Source organism: Argentina silus, assembly GCF_951799395.1.
Source record: "Argentina silus genome assembly, chromosome: X".
NCBI classification, from domain to species: domain Eukaryota; kingdom Metazoa; phylum Chordata; class Actinopteri; order Argentiniformes; family Argentinidae; genus Argentina; species Argentina silus.
In genome coordinates, this window is record NC_139653.1 from 37,301,036 (window position 1) to 37,319,483 (window position 18,448).

The 18,448-nt window shown below is 40.1% G+C and overlaps 1 protein-coding gene across 1 annotated transcript in view; it reads left to right on the forward strand.

Annotated features, from left to right (window-relative positions):
• Positions 1–3,286: 3,286 nt before the first annotated feature.
• Positions 3,287–18,448, forward strand: part of LOC310822368 (VPS10 domain-containing receptor SorCS3-like) — a gene marked incomplete at both ends in the record, with an annotated part of 32,760 nt that continues 17,598 nt past the window's right edge. The window contains 5 exons of the mRNA XM_083694707.1: positions 3,287–3,778; positions 14,334–14,401; positions 16,873–16,972; positions 17,675–17,833; positions 18,056–18,129. Of these exons, the coding sequence (XP_083550833.1) occupies positions 3,287–3,778; positions 14,334–14,401; positions 16,873–16,972; positions 17,675–17,833; positions 18,056–18,129 (893 nt within the window). The remainder of the gene's footprint in view (positions 3,779–14,333; positions 14,402–16,872; positions 16,973–17,674; positions 17,834–18,055; positions 18,130–18,448) is intronic.

Below are 18,448 nucleotides of genomic sequence, written 5' to 3' on the forward strand. Positions count from 1 at the left end.
TTTCAAAGGAAGTAAGAATATAGTTCTTGAGTTCAGTTGTTGAGCCCAACATAAACAGCTTTACAGTGATTGGAAACTGTGTCTTAACAACATCAAGTATAATTTGTTGGATATTATTCCACCATTCCTTTAATACTGACATGACCAGAGTCCAGGTCCACATGTGTCATAGAGGCACCTTTACATCTCCAACAACTGTCCTCTGATATTAACATCAGCTTATGTAACTTGTGTGATGTCCAGTGCCACCTATGTATTATTTTCAGTTAAATACATTTATTTCCCATTTCTTTATACATGGTATTCAAAATAGTCAAGCATGATTTCCACTCTTCAGGGGTTATATCCAGTGCCAATTCTTTTGCCCATTTACAATTTGGGGAATAACAATTGTTGGGGATGGCAGCCCGCTTTGGGTACCTGATTGCCGTGGGCCCTTTTTAAGGGTGTCAGCCAGCTTCTACACATACCTTTGAAAGGTTCACAGCCTTGATGTGACTGCACCCTTTGTGGTGCACACTGTCCTAAGTACTGGTTTGGAGACTACCTCATTGGCCCTCTTGTACTGAGCTCATGAAGAGTGGTTCGCTGGATAAAATGGGCACTTGCTAGGTCCTATATATAGGATGGGCAGTAGGCGGGACTATCTGTCTGCAAACGTCACCGGCATGTACCAGGCGTGATTGCACAGAGTGCGTGTCCCATAGTACGGGGTCTCCCTCATCTCATTCTCTTCAGAGAACCTGGGTTACAGTCCTAACCTCTCATTTCTCTCTCTTTTTTTAATGGCATGAGGAGTGCACCTTGCTGTTCATCTGTGGCAGTGGAGTGTGAGCTGTCTGGACAATGGCCATTACACTTCCTGTTACTGCCTGTGCATCCGCTCCACTGGGATCACTGAAGTCTTGGAGCTAACAAGTTTGGGATGCAAACAGCAAATGCACAAATGGGATTTTTTGTCCTGAGAGCTTCTGGGCTGCTCCTAGTCTAGGGGTAGGGGGTGGGGGGATGGGGAACTGAGGGTGAGAGGGCTGGTGGGCTGGGGAGGAGCTGTTCTCAGCGTATTGACTCGGCAAACCTACTTTGAGTTATATGCCCCCTGTTTGAATGAGAAGATTAGATCTGATAATCTAATTAATGATCTACAATTCTCAGGGGAGGGGAGTTCAAGGCGAACTGTGGATACGCATGCAGAACACACACATGAACATACACACAGAGTCTGTCTTCTGTTCTCCTGCTCTTTTGCTGTCTCCTTTTCTCTCTCTTTCTCTTTTTTTTTTTTTTCTCTCTCTCTCTCTCTCACACACACAGACACATGTACACATGCATGCACATACACGCATGCACGCACGTACATATGCACAATGACTCGGTTCAAGGTCGATCTAGATAAAAGATGTGTCATTGATGGAGGTGGATACCACTCTATGGCCTGTCATAGTGTGTTTGGGAGCTTCCCACTTCGTTTCAGGTGCATAATAGGTAAACAGAGGCTGATCAGTCCAATTACCCCTCCCTCATTGCAGAGGCGTTCTGGCGGGATTGGCCCAAAGAGAGAGAGAGAGAAACAGAGAGAGAGAGAGAGAGAGAGAGAGATTGTGTGTGTGTGCGTGCATGCGTTTGTGTACCGTCTGTGTGGGGTAGAGAGCTGCAACAGTAGCACCTGCTGCCCTGAGTCTCTAGAAGCATGAATCTCAATTTGTTTGTACAGCCGTGCAGAAAGCAAGAGAACCAAGATGTTAAACCTCTAAGGGCTGGTGTCACCGGCCCCTTCTTGTATTGCTGATTTTGGTACACTATAAAGAGAAGCATAGACTTTATGTATGAACACTATGGCAGATTGTAGATTGTATCACTGATTAATTATATGATTCAGTATTACCCATAGTGTCAACAGTTTGAATGTTCGTAGATTCAACTTTCAAAGACAGTAGTGCTACAGTACGTTAGTGATAAAACAGCTAGTTGTCATTATCATCCCCCCATAAAATAACTAGACAATGCAAGAGCACTTTGCTCAAATCAACTCTGTAAAGATTCAGAATTCAATTATAGTAAGCTCTGACACAAGGGAATACAGTTGCTGTTGCCTTAAGAACAGTGTTGTGCATTTGCTGCACTAATTGAACCTATACTTTCCAATTTGCAAATCATTAACCAGGATGTTCTACTTGTTTTCTTGGACTTATAAACTGAATGGTTTACAGATTGATCAAAACTTCAAAGCTGTTTCTACTTTTTTGTACATGTATGGTATATCTTCTGAAATAGTTACTATATATATATATATATATATATATATATATATATATATATATATATATATATATATATATATATATATATACACACACATATACATACATCTATATCTATCTATATATATCGTTTTCTGCAGTCCAATTTTTTAGCCACTCTCATCATCAACACGATAGACTGCATTTTCAGTTACACAGTAATATACTAAGGAGGGTTTTCTGTTTGTCACTCTCCACATCTGACAAAAGGAAGGTCGTGAGACTGTCATTTATTGTGCTGCCTTAAGTATTTCCTTGTTTATCTAATGTAATTAAAAGGGAATATAACATGTCTCTCTATTTCTCTATCTCTCGCAAACGTACAAGAGAAGACTAGACTAGGCTACTGGGACACTCCGGTTGGCTAGTTACATATTTGATATGCATAGGTCCATATGCTATTGTTTAAAATAGAAAAAGTTAATACTTATTTCCAGCTTGTAACAATCAATGTCCTACACATCCCTCTATTAATTTCAAGTCATTCTCTCTCTCTCTCTCTCTCTCTCTCTCTCTCTCTCTCTCTCTCTCTCTCTCTCTCTCTCTCTCTCTCTCTCTCTGCGCCTCCACAACCGGCTCCTCTCTGACAAATTCTTGGACGTGAGCAGATCAGCTAGAGCAACCCCAGATTGTGAGAGTGATCCAGTGAATATTTCACAAGTTGACTGGGGCTACTGCCCTACCCTTGCACCAGAAGAGTTTTTCTTTGATTATTTTTCAAATACTTAGCAACAGTTGAGGTGAGAATGGTTTCCGTCTCGGGTTCTGTTTGGTATTTGGCTCTTTTGACTTGCGGTTTGAACCCTTTTCACACTATACTGATTACATACGCTGAGATAAGATTGGCAACATGTTCCACAAAAACGAACGTGTGGTTTCACCGTGCGGGGGAATTACCGTTGGAGCCACGCGCGAACCTAAAACCGACAAGGGCCAAAGTCCTAAAACATGTCGATAAGGAATCAGATTTTTCCAAAGGTCTAAATATGAAATCAATTGATGGTCGAGCGACGATTCCAAAAGGTGGAGGAGAAATACGAGAAGACTTGGATGGAGTTATTGGGCAAGTGCCACAGGACGGTATTTCTCCAGGCGCTAAAAAGGGGATACACCGTTCCATAGACGGCAAAAAGTACAACAGTTCTGCTGAAGTTCATGGCATAAATACTTCAATAAATCACACGAAAATAGAAGACAAAATTCGTGACACAACATTAAGGAGGAGAAAGCGGAGCGCTACAAAATTCGGCGAGTCGGACAAGAGTACAATTAAAGGCGAAGCATTGTCAAGTGATGGTATTTTGGAGTCTGCACAAGGCTTTTACAGTCCGAGGACCGAATACCGGCGGACCGGAGAGGATACTAGAGGCATTAGCCCGAGACAAAGTGAGCCGCATCTGGTCAGCTCCACTTTCGCTCTATCCGGAGACTCGGCGCACAACCAGGCGATGGTTCACTGGTCCGGACACAACAGCAGCGTGAGTTCGAGGATTAAAATGTACAAAATCACGGATTTCACAAATACATTTTACATGCCATTGATGTATGGTGTAATAGTATTTTAATCACCGGATATAACCTGTGATAGATTTCCAAATGCCAACAGTCAGTTGCGCATCATTACGCATAGCTGGTGTCCCACGCGCAACAACATGCATGGATTTCGTTCAATTAAAGTATGAAGGGAGCATATATCGGAATGATCCAACAACATTATCAATATAAAATAAAATATCTGTTTCACGATTGAGGTTAGGCTACTTTTGTTGACGGTTATTATCAGAAACTTAAATTATACTACGAGTGAAGGAGTAGCAATGAAGAGCATAATCAAAAATGCGCGCCTGATGTTAACTGTCGGATTTGAGGTGAGGTATTGGTGTCTTCTCTATGAATTAGAAAGTAAGAATAATTTGTCAAAGTGACACGGTAACACCAGCGTTTAATTTATTCATTCTATAATGCATAGCCTATAAAGTTGGTATTTTGAGATAATGGCATGGTACAGGGGTCTATGAATATTCCATTAGTTAATCATCAAAACACATTAATAATAGATGAAATAATCAAACTCCTCATCACAGCAAGACGCATAGCCTACAAACAAATTGGATCTCCCCAGGTGTAATTTTGACACTGATGAAAAGCATTTTGACCTTAACCACTGAAGTGATCTTTTGTCTGTCGCATTTGCCCTCACAGAGAGGTATTATATAGGATACATTTTTATATATTGTGTGGTTGGCCCACTAGGTCGAAATTATTCGAATTGCCAGTTTATGGTATAGTAATATCAAGGTGTGGTGTAGTGCTTTGTCACTGAAATATGTAAATGCCACAGTCTTTTGGGTACACAGAACACTGTTTGCAGCCTGTAGAGGTGCTTACAGTCTTTAGGGGTCCTTTCACAAGACATTAACTGATTCAAGCATTCTTATAGGAATTTATGTACCACTTTGAGAGAGCATTTTCAAGCCAACTGCTAATGCACCCCCTATGATACAGTGCATTCGGAAAGTATTCAGACCCCTTCACTTTTTCTACATTTTGTTATGTTACAGCCTTATTCTAAAATTGATTAAATATTTTTTTTCCCTCATCAATCCACACACAATACCCCATATTGACAAAGCCAAAACAGGTTTTTAGAAATGTTTGCTAATTTATTAAAAATAAAAAACTGAAATATCACACAAGTATTCAGACCCCTTACTCAGTACTTTGTTGAAGCACCTTTGGCAGCGATTACAGCCTAAAGTCTTCTTGGGTATGATGCCACAAGCTTGGCACACCTGTATTTGGGGAGTTTCTCCCATTCTTCTCTGCAGATCTTCTCAAGCTCTGTCAGGTTGGATGGGGAGCATCGGTGCACAGCTATTTTCAAGTGTCTCCAGAGATGTTCGATCGGGTTAAAGTCCAGGGTCTGGCTGGGCCACTCAAGGGGGTCGTTGTCCTGTTGGAAGGTGAACCTTCGCTCCAGTCTGAAGTCCTGAGCGCTCTTGAGCAGGTTTTCATCAAGGATCTCTCTGTACTTTGCTCTGTTCATCTTTCCCTCGATCTTGACTAGTCTCCCAGTCCTGGCGCTGAAAAACATCCCCACAGCATGATGCTGCCACCACCATGCTTCACCATAGGGATGGTATTGGCCAGGTGATGTGCAGTGCCTGGTTTCTTCCAGACGTGACACTTGGCATTCAGGCCAAAGAGTTCAATCTTGGTTTCATCAGACCAGAGAATCTTGTTTCTCTTGATCTGAGAGTCCTTTAGGTGCCTTTTGGCAAACTTAGTGCTGCAAGGATGGTTATCCTTCTGGAAGGTTCTCCAATCTCCACAGAGGAACTCTGGAGCTCTGTCAGAGTGACCATTGGGTCCTTGGTCACCTCCCTGATGATGGCCCTTCTCTCCCTATTGCTCAGTTTGGCCGGGCGGCCACCTCTAGAAAGAGTCTTGTTAGTTCCAAACGTCTACTGTGTTCTTGGGAAATTCAATACTGCAGACATTTTTTTGTACCCTTCCCCAGATCTGTGCCTCGACACAATCCTGTCTCGGACAATTCCTTCGACGTCATGGTCTGGTTTTTGCTCTGACATGCACTGTCAACTGTGGGACCTTATATAGACAGGTGTGTGCCATTCCAAATCATGTCCAATCAATCGAATTTACCACAGGTGGACTCCAATCAAGTCGTAGAAACATCTCAAGGATGATCAATGGAAACAGGATGCACCAGAGCTCAATTTCAAGTGTCATAGCAAATGGTCTGAATACTATTTTTTTTTTTACAGTTTATTTTTTTTTAATAAATTAGCAAACATTTCTAAAAACCTGTTTTCGCTTCATCATTATGGGGTATTACGTGTAGATTGATGAGGAAAAAAATGAATTGAATCCATTTTTGAATAAGGTTGTAACTTAACAAAATGTGCAAAAAGTTAAGGGGTCTGAAGACTTTCTGAATACACTGTACTTGATGTTTTTATGATGTTTAGTGACAGCTGGGATGTTTTAAAATGAAAAAAGTGAATACATCATACTGAGCTCTCTGTGTTACTGTTACAAATACACATACAAGTAATGTAGTAATAATTCAGTTTAATCCCAGTTTTACCTTCAAAATGACATGCATATGTACCTTTATCATTAATGATTTGTGTGCATCTCTTCAGCATGAGGTTTCAGCACTTCCTCAGCTCTAAAGAGTTTAGTGCACTTCAAGTTTAAATTAAATGCGTCCCTTCAGTGATTCACACTCAGACACACAAAGACGTATACACACATGCCCGCCCACACATACAGTATGTGCATGTACACACACACCATGAGAAGTTATGGAGATTGGCATTTTTACAGGCATATATCACACATACACACTATGTTGTGGACATAATCAGAGATGAAGCAGGCAAGGAACAACTTTGGACAAGCTTGTGATTAATTAGTCTAATAATACCTGTCACAGTATAGTAATGTAGAGGAGTAGCACATCCTGGTGTAATTTAAAATACTTTTTTCAACCTTGGTGGGAGGGGTTATGACATTAGAGGGATAAATCTGTTGTCAGACCTCAAAAAGAGGTCTAATGTTCAGATGAGTCAATTTAACGTAGATCCCAAAATGTTGGATTTCTCAAATGTGTGATAGTCCTATGGTGTACAGTCATCCATGATCACTATGAGCCTTTCACACAGTTTTTACTGTCATTTGTTGGTATTAACAACAAATCAAATGAGACTTGATTTATGGCTTGTATATGACGAGTATTAAGTACTATTCAGTTCCCTCTGAGTTGCCTCTGTTTGCCAGTGCAGTGAAATAATAATGCAGTTCTTGGTGTTCTGCTTCATACACATCTATTATGCACACACACACACACACACACACACACACACACACACACACACACACACACACACACACAAACACAGGGCTACACATAGCTAGTCACAATGATCACACAGTTTTTACTGTCATTTTGTCAACTGTCAGGTGTCAGGCTCTCAATGACAACAAAACATTTTGGGAAAGTAGGCTAATTGATTTTGAACTTGTTAACTAAAATAATATCATATTGTTGTATGTCATCTCTTACCATGGGGAAATGAGCTAAACATAAATGTACAATCACTGCATCAAGCAACACAGATTGTGCCGCTATCGTGTCCTGAGTCGAGTGAGGTCTCTCCCGTAGCATTGCTTCAGCTCACAGTGCCAAGTGCACATGTATTATTTCACAGGTGCATTCCAAACAAAGAATATACTGATGAAAACCATAAACCCACACATATATCGGTTGTGTTGTTGATTCCTCCCAGGTTTGGGTTCAATTTGATTTTCAAAACTGATGCTGTCAATTTTGAAAGTCATTTGAATTTACAATTAAAAAATGGAAACACTTAATGTAAAAAGCTTCTTAATTTCTGTTTATTGAGAAATCAGTGAAAATATGTCCATTCACAATTATTGAATTTTAACTTCAATGTACTTCATTAACTGCATTCAAAGACCAATGCTGCACAATGTTCACTGAATTAATGCAATATCCCATAATTCTGAAAGCAATGTGCTCATTATATTCACCACTTCATTTGTTCGGTACATTCCAAGGACAGTGCACACCTTACATGTCTGAATCTTTGTAGAAAAATAAACAAACAGAGCGCCAGCACTTTACAACCATAAATGTGCACATACAGTGCTGTACATTTAGAGGCTGATTAGACCCTCAGGCTCTACCCCTGACTCCTGACCTGCAGTCCACACTAGCAGCTGTAGAGGAGAACAGCCATTCCCTAGCTAGCTCATTATAGCCATGACCTGGGGACCAACCTACACCACTACGCTGGGTACACTTACATGTACCGTACTGTGTGAAGAGCACATCCTACGCGGTTGGACGCCACTCAAACTATATGGTGGACTACACACTCTGAAAGGACATGCACTGGTAACAATCTAGATTGATTCAGAACCCTTGAGCAATAATTTAGACAAATCCTGTATGTGTCCCTGTTGTGCTACTCATTCCTGCCACGGCAGACTGAGACTCTAATCTATGTCACAACGACAAAATTCATTTCTTAGAACACTGTCAATGCCACTGACCCAGAAAAAACAAGGCATTTTTAGGGTGACAGTATTCTCAGTGAATTCTCAGGAAGGCAACATCTTACAAATTACACACATGTCAGACTACTTTTGGCCACATCCATTTGGTTCATTAGGCTCAAGAGGCTTAGATTTGATTGTTGAAATATTTCTCAAGAATTCAAGGCTTCAGTACTCAAGGAGGATAGGTAAACACAGAGAGAGAAACGGCTAATGCACCATAATGCCCTTTTCTTTTTAAAAATTACATAATGTTTTCTCAGAATGTCCTCACTCAGTACAAAGAATCAAATCAATCCATATTTGAGATGAGGAAAAGGCCTCTCTATAGCCAAACCCTTTCCCCCTCTTCCTCTCTTGCCTTTTCCTACTAATTGCTTTTCTTTGAGGATGCTCTTACTGACTCAAAATCAAAATGTGCTTTTAAATCTCTACCGCCTTGATTTGTATTTATTTGTTTTTGTTTTTATTTCCTAAAGGTGTCAAGCCTTAAAGAAATGTATGCAAAGGCTGCCAATGTTTCACTGTAGGTGTCTGATTCAAATAATTTCTAATGAATACATGAATCCTTAATCGTAAGAACAAAACCAAAGTGTCACATACTGTACAGTACTGTTATTATGTCTTAAGTGTTAGATTAGTTAGATTAGTGATTGGAAATCTTCGGGTTTCACAGTCTGTTGTTTTGTATGTGATAAGAGATAAGAGAGAGAGAGAGAGAGAGAGAGAGAGAGAGAGAGAGAGAGAGAGAGAGAGAGATAGAGAGAGAGAGAGAGAGAGAGAGAGAGAGAGAGAGAGAGAGAGAGATAGAGAGAGAGAGAGAGAGAGAGAGAGAGATAGAGAGAGAGAGAGAGAGAGAGAGAGAGAGAGATAGAGAGAGAGAGAGAGAGAGAGAGAGAGCATCACGTAAGGTACTCAGATAACTAATATTTAGATTACAATAATTTCCTCAAATCACAGTTTTTTTAGTTTTTCTCATTTTTCATATTCTACTGTTCCAATTGGAGAAGATTTATAGGGATTAACAACAAATCAAATGAGACATATTACTATTCAGTGCCCTCTGAGTTGCCTCTGTTTGCCAGTGCGGTGAAATAATAATGCAGTCTGGAGAACAACTGTGGCAAAGGCACTCTTTCTTCTCTCTCTGCGCTACAGTAGATACCTGCCTGCTTTTTGTTGTTTGACAATCTCAGTGCCTCTTCCCAGTTATTCTCAATGATGAGATGGTACTGCTGTAGTAGCAGTACAGGGCTGCTTCATACACATCTATCATGCACACACACACACACACACACACACACACACACACACACACACACACACAGGGCTACACACAGCCCGTCTATCTCAGTGGCAGTGTTGAATGATGTTGTGTTCTGCGTCATGGGTCCAATTAAATGAATATGTTCCCTGCGATGTCTACACCTATGAGCGATATTTTGTATTTTGTTCAATCATTCAATGGATTCAAACCCCACCTTGTCTCATCTCTTGTCTACTCAGATGGATTCAAGCCACCCCAGTTTGGTCACCCCGTTATGAATTTTGGTTTCAATTGACCCAATGAGTTTAATAACTGGTATAGTTGTGGATACATTTTATTCTAGTTAGTGAACCTGTTTGTTTGGTAGAGATGTTGAGGGCTAGGGTAGGGTTGGATGATTGGAGAGAACATAATGAGAGTAAAACCTCACCATCAAATTGTACAGTTATGGATTTATTTTATTGTTGTTGATTGGTTAAACTATTACCTGTACATTAATTGACATGTACATGATAAAGCCTAAATAAGCTATTTTCCTGTACTCAATACTATATGGGTGGTTAGGAGATAACTAGATCCAGCTGAGTGACCAAGTGATTTCTTTTTTTCTCCCAAGAGATTAGCAGATTATTGCTATGATATGTATACATTGATGCATATTTATGAGTATGCTAATTAACAGACTGACTTATTCAGTGTTACAACATGGTGAACTTTCCAGAGGATGTCGAAGGTAATGTATGTGCCAATGCTTCTTGAAGTGAGCACTTTATGAACCACATTTCAAAGGGCCTCTGATGGTTGACTGGTAGTGGCTGGTTATCCCTTGGCAATTCACTTAAATCCTGCAATTGTCGCCAGTTATGTGTCCTCTGGTTATGTTATGCTCTCCTCTACCCAGTGACAGTTTCTTCTTATTGTAACTAGAGAAAAAAAATATTCACAGACAAGCTGGAAGTGTTTTCCTTCCAACTTCTGTTGAGATGAATGATCTCATTTCACCCTTGCCTAGACAATTGCAATGAAACCATACTTGTAAGCTTCAATGATATTTGCTTCACTGAGAAAAATGATTAAGTAAGTACGTTTTGAGGGATATACTTGGAAAACCTGGCAATGTCCTACATAGTCATAAGAATACATTGGCAGAGAGTCAGATTGTTTGGTTAGGCCCTATTATACAGAATACACAGTCATACATGTCGATACATTGACTCGACTCATTGGCTAAACTCACCATCTCTGTTTCTCAATTCACTCACTGGTGCAGTCCGTGACTGACTGCTAGGCTAACTGTAGAGCTCTGCCTTGGTTGGTCATGGAGACCTCTTTCATGTAGCTCTGCACATTGTTCCTCTTCAGAACTAAATACAGTGATTCAGGACTTTATGGCAGAGCCATGGAGTCAGGATGCTTATTGAAGCCAGACAACTTGACAACAAGCATGCATTGAAGTGGTAATGTAGGACTTTGTTCAGCCCATTATACAGTATTTTTGGGAGTTGTAAGGATTCAGTATATGGGTTTGGGCAGTTCAGTGGTGAGATCAAAGATAAGTCTGATTTCATCTCAGAGTTACACAATACTTGCCTTCTGCTGTGTTGTTACCCAGTGATGTCAAACACTTTGAATTCTTGAATGTTACAGCATTGACTGAGAATTTTGTGGCCTGGTAGTATGAAGAATTGATTTAGTTAGACCTCTTTGTGTGTGTGTGTGTGTGTGTGTGTGTGTGTGTGTGTGTGTGTGTGTGTGTGTGTGTGTGTGCATGTGTACGTGTGTGCGTGTGTGCGTGTGTGTGTGTGTCTGTGTCTGTGTGTTTGTGTGTGTGAGCCTGAAAGTGTGTGTGCGTGTGTGTGTGTTTGAGATATGTGTCCAGCTGGTATCACACTGTATATCAAAATGAAATTATGGCTAGGACACCTCTGTTGCCATGGAGGCTGTCCATTCAAGCATCTCCAAAGAATCCGAATCCCTGCATGAGCAAACAACGCTTTAGTACAATATACCTTTTATGTTTTCATCTTTTCTGTGTGCAATGGCTTCTCACAAAATATATGGGATTTGAATTCACGGTTCCATAACAAATTCAAGCACTCTGAGAGTAAATTAAAACTAAAAAACAAGAACAGAATGTTGAGATAAAGGGTTGACTGAACTTGTGTGAGAGGGGGAGCCAATGTGAAAATGACTGGTTGACTTTCCTGGGGCAAAGCTCTCTCCACATCAATAAAACATAAACATGAATAAATGCACTGCTTTCGGCCTTCCAGGGTTCTTACTTAATTTCACGTACGCAAGTGAGTGATGATATGCATGGAAAATAGTATTTACCTAGAAGGCTTGAAAAGATTTCTGCTGCAATTCTTGTTTGTTTGTTTTGGGGTATTTACATAAATGCAATTCTTCATCATAAAAACTCTTGAATTTGGAATGTGCCTTCACACAACTTCAATAGCCAGCTAAATATGGCATATCCAGTAGGCTATGCTATCCAGACTCAATGCCTTGCCATCAAAGCTGCAATATTTGCATGTATAGTACTTGCTCTCTATTGACATGGACTACAGTCACCATGCATACCAATAACAGAAGGGATGTGGGAACATTGTGTCTCCAGTGATATACCCTTGATGAATCCACTTAGGGACAAATCATCCACAGAGTCGTCATCTGTAGGCCCTCGAGGTGAGGGACATTAAACTAATGTAATGGGTCAGCCTTAGTTAACCATTATAAGTCAATGGTGAGACACAACAGTGGTGTTGAATTCTGATTCTAGTACACACACATCTAATATACAAGTCAATTAAATCTAAATCAATAGATTAGCTCACTTTGTACTGCTAGGATTTGTTCTCATTTAAGGTGATTATGAATTAAATCATGAAAACATGTAACAATTATGTACTGTAGCCTATCAATGCAGTACTTAGATTACATATTAAATCAGCAGGGGAAAAAAGGAAACGGTATGCCTTATTTTGTAGCTGGTTTGCTATGACGTGCAAATGACTCCCTGTCCACACTGATCTCATACTGGGGCCAAATTTAATTCATAGTATCAGTCTACCATGTCGCTGCTGACCCACCATCATAAGCAAAAGTAGATTGAAGAAACTAATAATAAATTGTTAGGAGTTTTTTTCCATGTCCTCTCAGTTTCAAAGAGGCAATTAGTTCTAACATCAGAGGCATTTAACTAAATCTATATTCTAAATTGATTCTGACTCCAGTGTTGGTCCTTGCAGACATTGCGCATTTAGTTATGCAAATGGTTATCTTTCTCTGTGATTGGTTAATTAACCTGTAATGAAGATAGTCTGAGCCAAGCTGAGCAGCCGTTTGATGGGTAAATTGTGGGTCAATTGGGTTTTTAGCATTTTGGAATCAGGCTTGCGGCATGGTATTGTTCGCTAACTCTTGTGTGGCTTTTTTGGTTTAATGACTCGTTCTATGGGTCCCATAAGGTTAATGTGTTTAAACTCACTGTAACTGAGCTTTCGACCTGTCTCTTAAGCTTCCATTTTTCATCCATTATGCTGTGCCACATTGATGCTCTACATTTGATATTTATCTGCTCTCTCTCTCTCTCTCTCTCTCACAAACACACACACACACACGCACGCACGCACACACACACACACGCACGAACACACACACACACACACACACACACACACACACACACACACACACCACACACGCACACGCACACACACACACCACACACACACCGCACACGCACGCACACACACACACACACACACACACACACACACCACACACGCACACGCACACGCACGCACACACACACACACACACACACACACACACACACACACACACACACACACACACACTGTTTTATGCACTCAAAGCATCCCCAAAGGAAGCCATTCATGATACCATTAGAGTGACAATAATGCATTTACACACCATTTCCCACTGCCCTCTGTGACTCCCTGGACATTTATACCCAAAACACAGAGTTTATCCTCTGTGTATGGAAACAAATGCATGAGGCCAAATGCAGCTGTTGTTGAATCTCCAGTTGTGCTAAGTCCATATTCTCTCCATATCTTTGTTGATGCCATCATGCCATATACATTAGGAGAGAGAGAGAGAGAGAGAGAGAGAGACAGACAGACAGACAGACAGACAGACAGACAGACAGACAGACAGACAGACAGACAGACAGACAGACAGACAGACAGACAGACAGACGGATAGATAGCTATAAACAGAGGGAGACAGTGAGAGATAAAGAGACTCAGAGACTGAGGTAGATGGGTGAGTGGGTGGATGGTGGAGCTGTCCATACTTCATTTTGTTGTTCACTGAGCGATTTTCAGATACTGCTGTCATGTAGGTATCATTCCAAATGAGGTACTGACACTGCAATTGACAGCCCTACATGGCTTTTCAGATCACTGTTACCAACAGACTGACACTTCTTGACAACCAGAGGATCTCTTGTCATTGTGCTGTCATGCATAGATATTTAGATGGAATATATTTTGTTCTAAGGTAGCAATTATACTCTGTATACCCCATGCTGTTACACAGCTAATGTATGCCGTAGGAGCACTTGATTGACTACTATGTTAATGCATATGATTAAGATGTCTGTTGTTGTTTTTGTTTGTTTGTATGCTTAGGTGATCCTGATCTTGACCAAGCTTTATGACTTCAACCTGGGTGCTGTCACTGAGAGCTCTCTCTGGAGGTAAGGGTTTTGAAGAATATTGTGCTAGTAAACATACTCTGAATTGTTGTTGTGTGAAGTTTATTCACTGGCTGGTTTAAAGGGACTCTATTCGAACAGAATCAGTCAAATAAATAAATATCCTTCTCCTTTGGTAACATGCATCCTACCAACTCAAAATAATGTACTCCATGAAGCACCATCCTTACCACTGAGTTAAGGGTGAGAGCTACAGTGAGATGGCGTCTATCATGTGGTCACAGTATTGAGGAGAAGGTGACATGGTGCGATGCCAAGCTACAGTAGTTCTTACTTGCTCCCTACATTTACACTGCAGGGATGCATGTTTCGAAATGCAGAATCTCTGCCATGCTGGGTGTCAGTAATGTTATTTCCTCTTATCTCTGGTTTTGATTTGATTGAATACTGCCCTTAACCTATTGTTTCAGAAGCAATTGACACAGCACACACAATTGCTATAGCCATACCAATATCCCATTCACCGTATATCGAGAGGAGATTTACAGTGTGCTGTCAGATCATAAATAACTTGAATTCATTTAGGATTAGACCCAGGCTGATATAGTCTCACATTTTTTTTTCTCACACCTTCTCCAAGCCTACAGGAAACTCATTTCATTTTGAAATACACCTGACAAAAAAGACCATCAGTTCACCAAGCCAGAGAGTCTCATATTAATTTCTGTTTCACTAGAGGCGCAGCTAAGATTTACATCCGACTTGACACGCTTTGAAATCCCATATTGTGTATGGGAGGCATTCCATCATCAAGGTGTCTGGTTAACAATAGCACCAAGAGTAAATTAGAGTGTACCTCAGGGGCTTGCGGAAAGGCTCTTAGTATGATATTAGAAAAGGAAAGCATTTGAATATTATGAAAAGAAACTGAGTAAATGATCTCTGTAATAATACTGTAAATGGTTTATGAATATAGCCTGCGGGCCTGTCTTGATGACAGAACACACAATTGGAAGATCAATTGTTGCCTCGTGAAAAGTATCTAACAAGTATCTCCTGAGTGTTTTCAAAATGAAGACTGCTTTCCTTAGTAAAGTAGCTTCACATTGTAATAACGTAATTTAAGCTACTGTCACAAACTACAAACACAGTTGAGGAGGTTTGTCAACCAAAATGAGGAGTAGTCAGATACTGATACAAAAGCATTTAGGAGTAAACCTTTGAAAACAATGTCAAAGGCAAATGGAATGATTCAGCTTAATGCACAAGCAGTGATACTGTAGCAGCAAACTCTGGGTATCTATCCAATTATTCAACGAAATTAGATTTGGAAGCATTCAGGTAGAACTGAGAGAGAGGGGCGGTTGTATTTGGTGAGTGGTAATGGAACTGTGAAGAATGGAGAGAGTGGAACATATTCACCCTTGTCATAGAACACAGGAAGTGTGGGAGTCAACAGAGAATGTTCAGAAAGGCAAATATTTGTTCATGTTGCTTATTTGACTATGATACTTATAATGTTTATCTCAGAGCTAAATGTGCAGCAGGAAGTTAGGGTCAATTTGTTTTCCAATCATTCAATTCTGGAAATTATTTGAATTTAAAGTCAATGCATTTAAAGTCAATGCATTTAAAGGGACACTTCACCAATGTTTTACACCACATGGATTAGATCCAGCACCATACAGTACCAGTTTTGGGAAATTACACAAGTAACCACTGCTGTATAGTTAGACACAGCCTATCAATAACGGCAAACCAACGACCCGGCTGCAATGGTTTAGTTTAGTTTATTATACGTGAATAAAGTGCTTTAAACCAGAAGCAAACTCTGCATTACAGTTGCGCTAGAGATTATCAAAGTGGGTCGTTCTTTTGACTGTGAATGGCCCACCCACTTCATTTAAACTGAATCTGATTGGTTTTGCCAACTTTTGTGACAGCAATGTGATAGGTTGAGAGCCATATAGGCAAATAAAGAGCTGGATTGGTCAATTACCACATCACTGGGATAAAGCTATCAAACTACAGTAAGATGTTTCAATGATTCAAGTTTTTTTTTCTCCGTTATATGATCAATCACACGGGCCAGGGGTTGCCAACGCCTGGCCTATGATGTCATTGGAGGTAAAAATAAATATTGAATTTATTGATTTTCAAAACTACAGTCACTAATACACTCCTACTGGCTTGAAACTCATTGTGGTTTCTAAAAATAACTGAATGATTTTTAGGACATGTTCTCTTTGACTTTAGAACATAGCAAATCACAGTTTTCACATATATAGACACTGGTATGGTGCTGGAGATAATGTGATGTGATGTTAAAAATTTAAGAGAAGTCTCCCTTTAAGTTGAATCCTGGTATGTACTCATCATATGTATGTTTTAACATGTTAAATAGTCAAATATGAAGTCATTGTCAAAGGTTTCTTAGCCCATACACAATGTATAAAACAAAACAATGTTTTTTTATCAAATGTTTTTGTAACTGTCCTTCCTGCTGTTCTCAGGTCAGTGGACTATGGGAGCACCTATGAGAAGCTAAATGACAAAGTGGGATCAAGGACTGTTCTGAGTTACCTCTACGTCTGCCCAACCAACAAAAGAAAGGTTTGTAAAGTAGCTCTATCACCCTGTTGTGAAAGTGCACTGATATATTTGTTCTCAATGACTAAATAAAGGTCAAATGTGTATGCTGCTGTTAAAAATATAACTAATAGTAATAGTAACCTAATAGTGACCTAAGCCTTGAACACAAAAGAGCAAACAGATGCATACAGCAAGTAAACATTCTCTAGAAGGAGGACACCTTGAGAGTTTAAACTGATACAGCATGTTAACCCAGGCCTCCTTAGCGATGGTGTCAAATCCACTTTACTGCTGTCACAACCACAAAGGTGTTGGCTAAAGCAGAAACACACTTCCGCCCAGAATAGATGTTTTCCTAGACAATTGTCAAACTGTTTATCTTTCTAGAACTCTGTGTACTGTACATTGATGTTCAGTTGATTATTGCTTGATGGACAGGTGACATGGGTAGACATTTAGTTTAATGCATAATAACACAACAACAGGAACCACAACAACAAACAAAACACAACACAACAACAACAACAACAACAACAACAACAACAAAAACCTTAAAACAGATACTTTTCTCTATGAAATCACTCTGGTGTTGATGCTGCTGCACAGTAACTCCATGCAATCAAACCCTCCATTGAGCTCAATCCACTCTCTTTCTCTCCCTCCCTCCCTCTCTCTCTCTCTCCCTCTAATATCTCTGTCCTCTCTCCTCCTTCTGTACTTTAGATAATGATGCTTAGCGACCCAGAGCTGGAGAGCAGTGTCCTCATCAGCTCAGATGAAGGCGCCAGCTTTGAGAAGTACCCCATTAACTTCTACATCCAGAGTCTGTTGTTTCATCCTACACAAGAAAACTGGATACTGGCATACAGTCATGACAGCAAGGTAGGCAAGGTGCTCATTTGAATGGAAGATAAGTCATTAGAGTTGAAACCATATGCCTGTGAAATATTGAGCGAAAACAATTCTATTTCGCAGTTTGTTATTTCATCTTCTGCAACCCAACCAGTTTAGCATGACATAATGATACACATATGAGTATGGTGCTGATGTTACATGTTGAATGTTGTGTATGTTATTCTGATATTTTATTATATGTTTCTGCAGTTGTACAGCTCAATGGACTTTGGGAGAAGATGGCAGCTTGTTCATGAGAATGTGACACCTGGCAGATTCTCCTGGTATGACTTCAGTCCTGCCCTTCTTTCAGTATTTTAATATATAATGTCCTTTCTCCAATCTCTTAATTGAAGGTTTGAGGGATATCAAAGAGACTATAATCATACTATATTATGCTAATTGGAGAATGCTTGTGTAGCGGAGATGGTCCAGTGAACAAAACCAGTGAAGCCCATAGACTTTAGCTCAATAGGTAATACAGTCTTGTCACATGAAAGACCTTGGTTCAATACCTGATTGGTGACATTGGGGATGTGGCCTTGAGAAGTATACTTTATAGAAAGCATATTGTCTTGATTGATACATTTGGGAGGGAGTCTG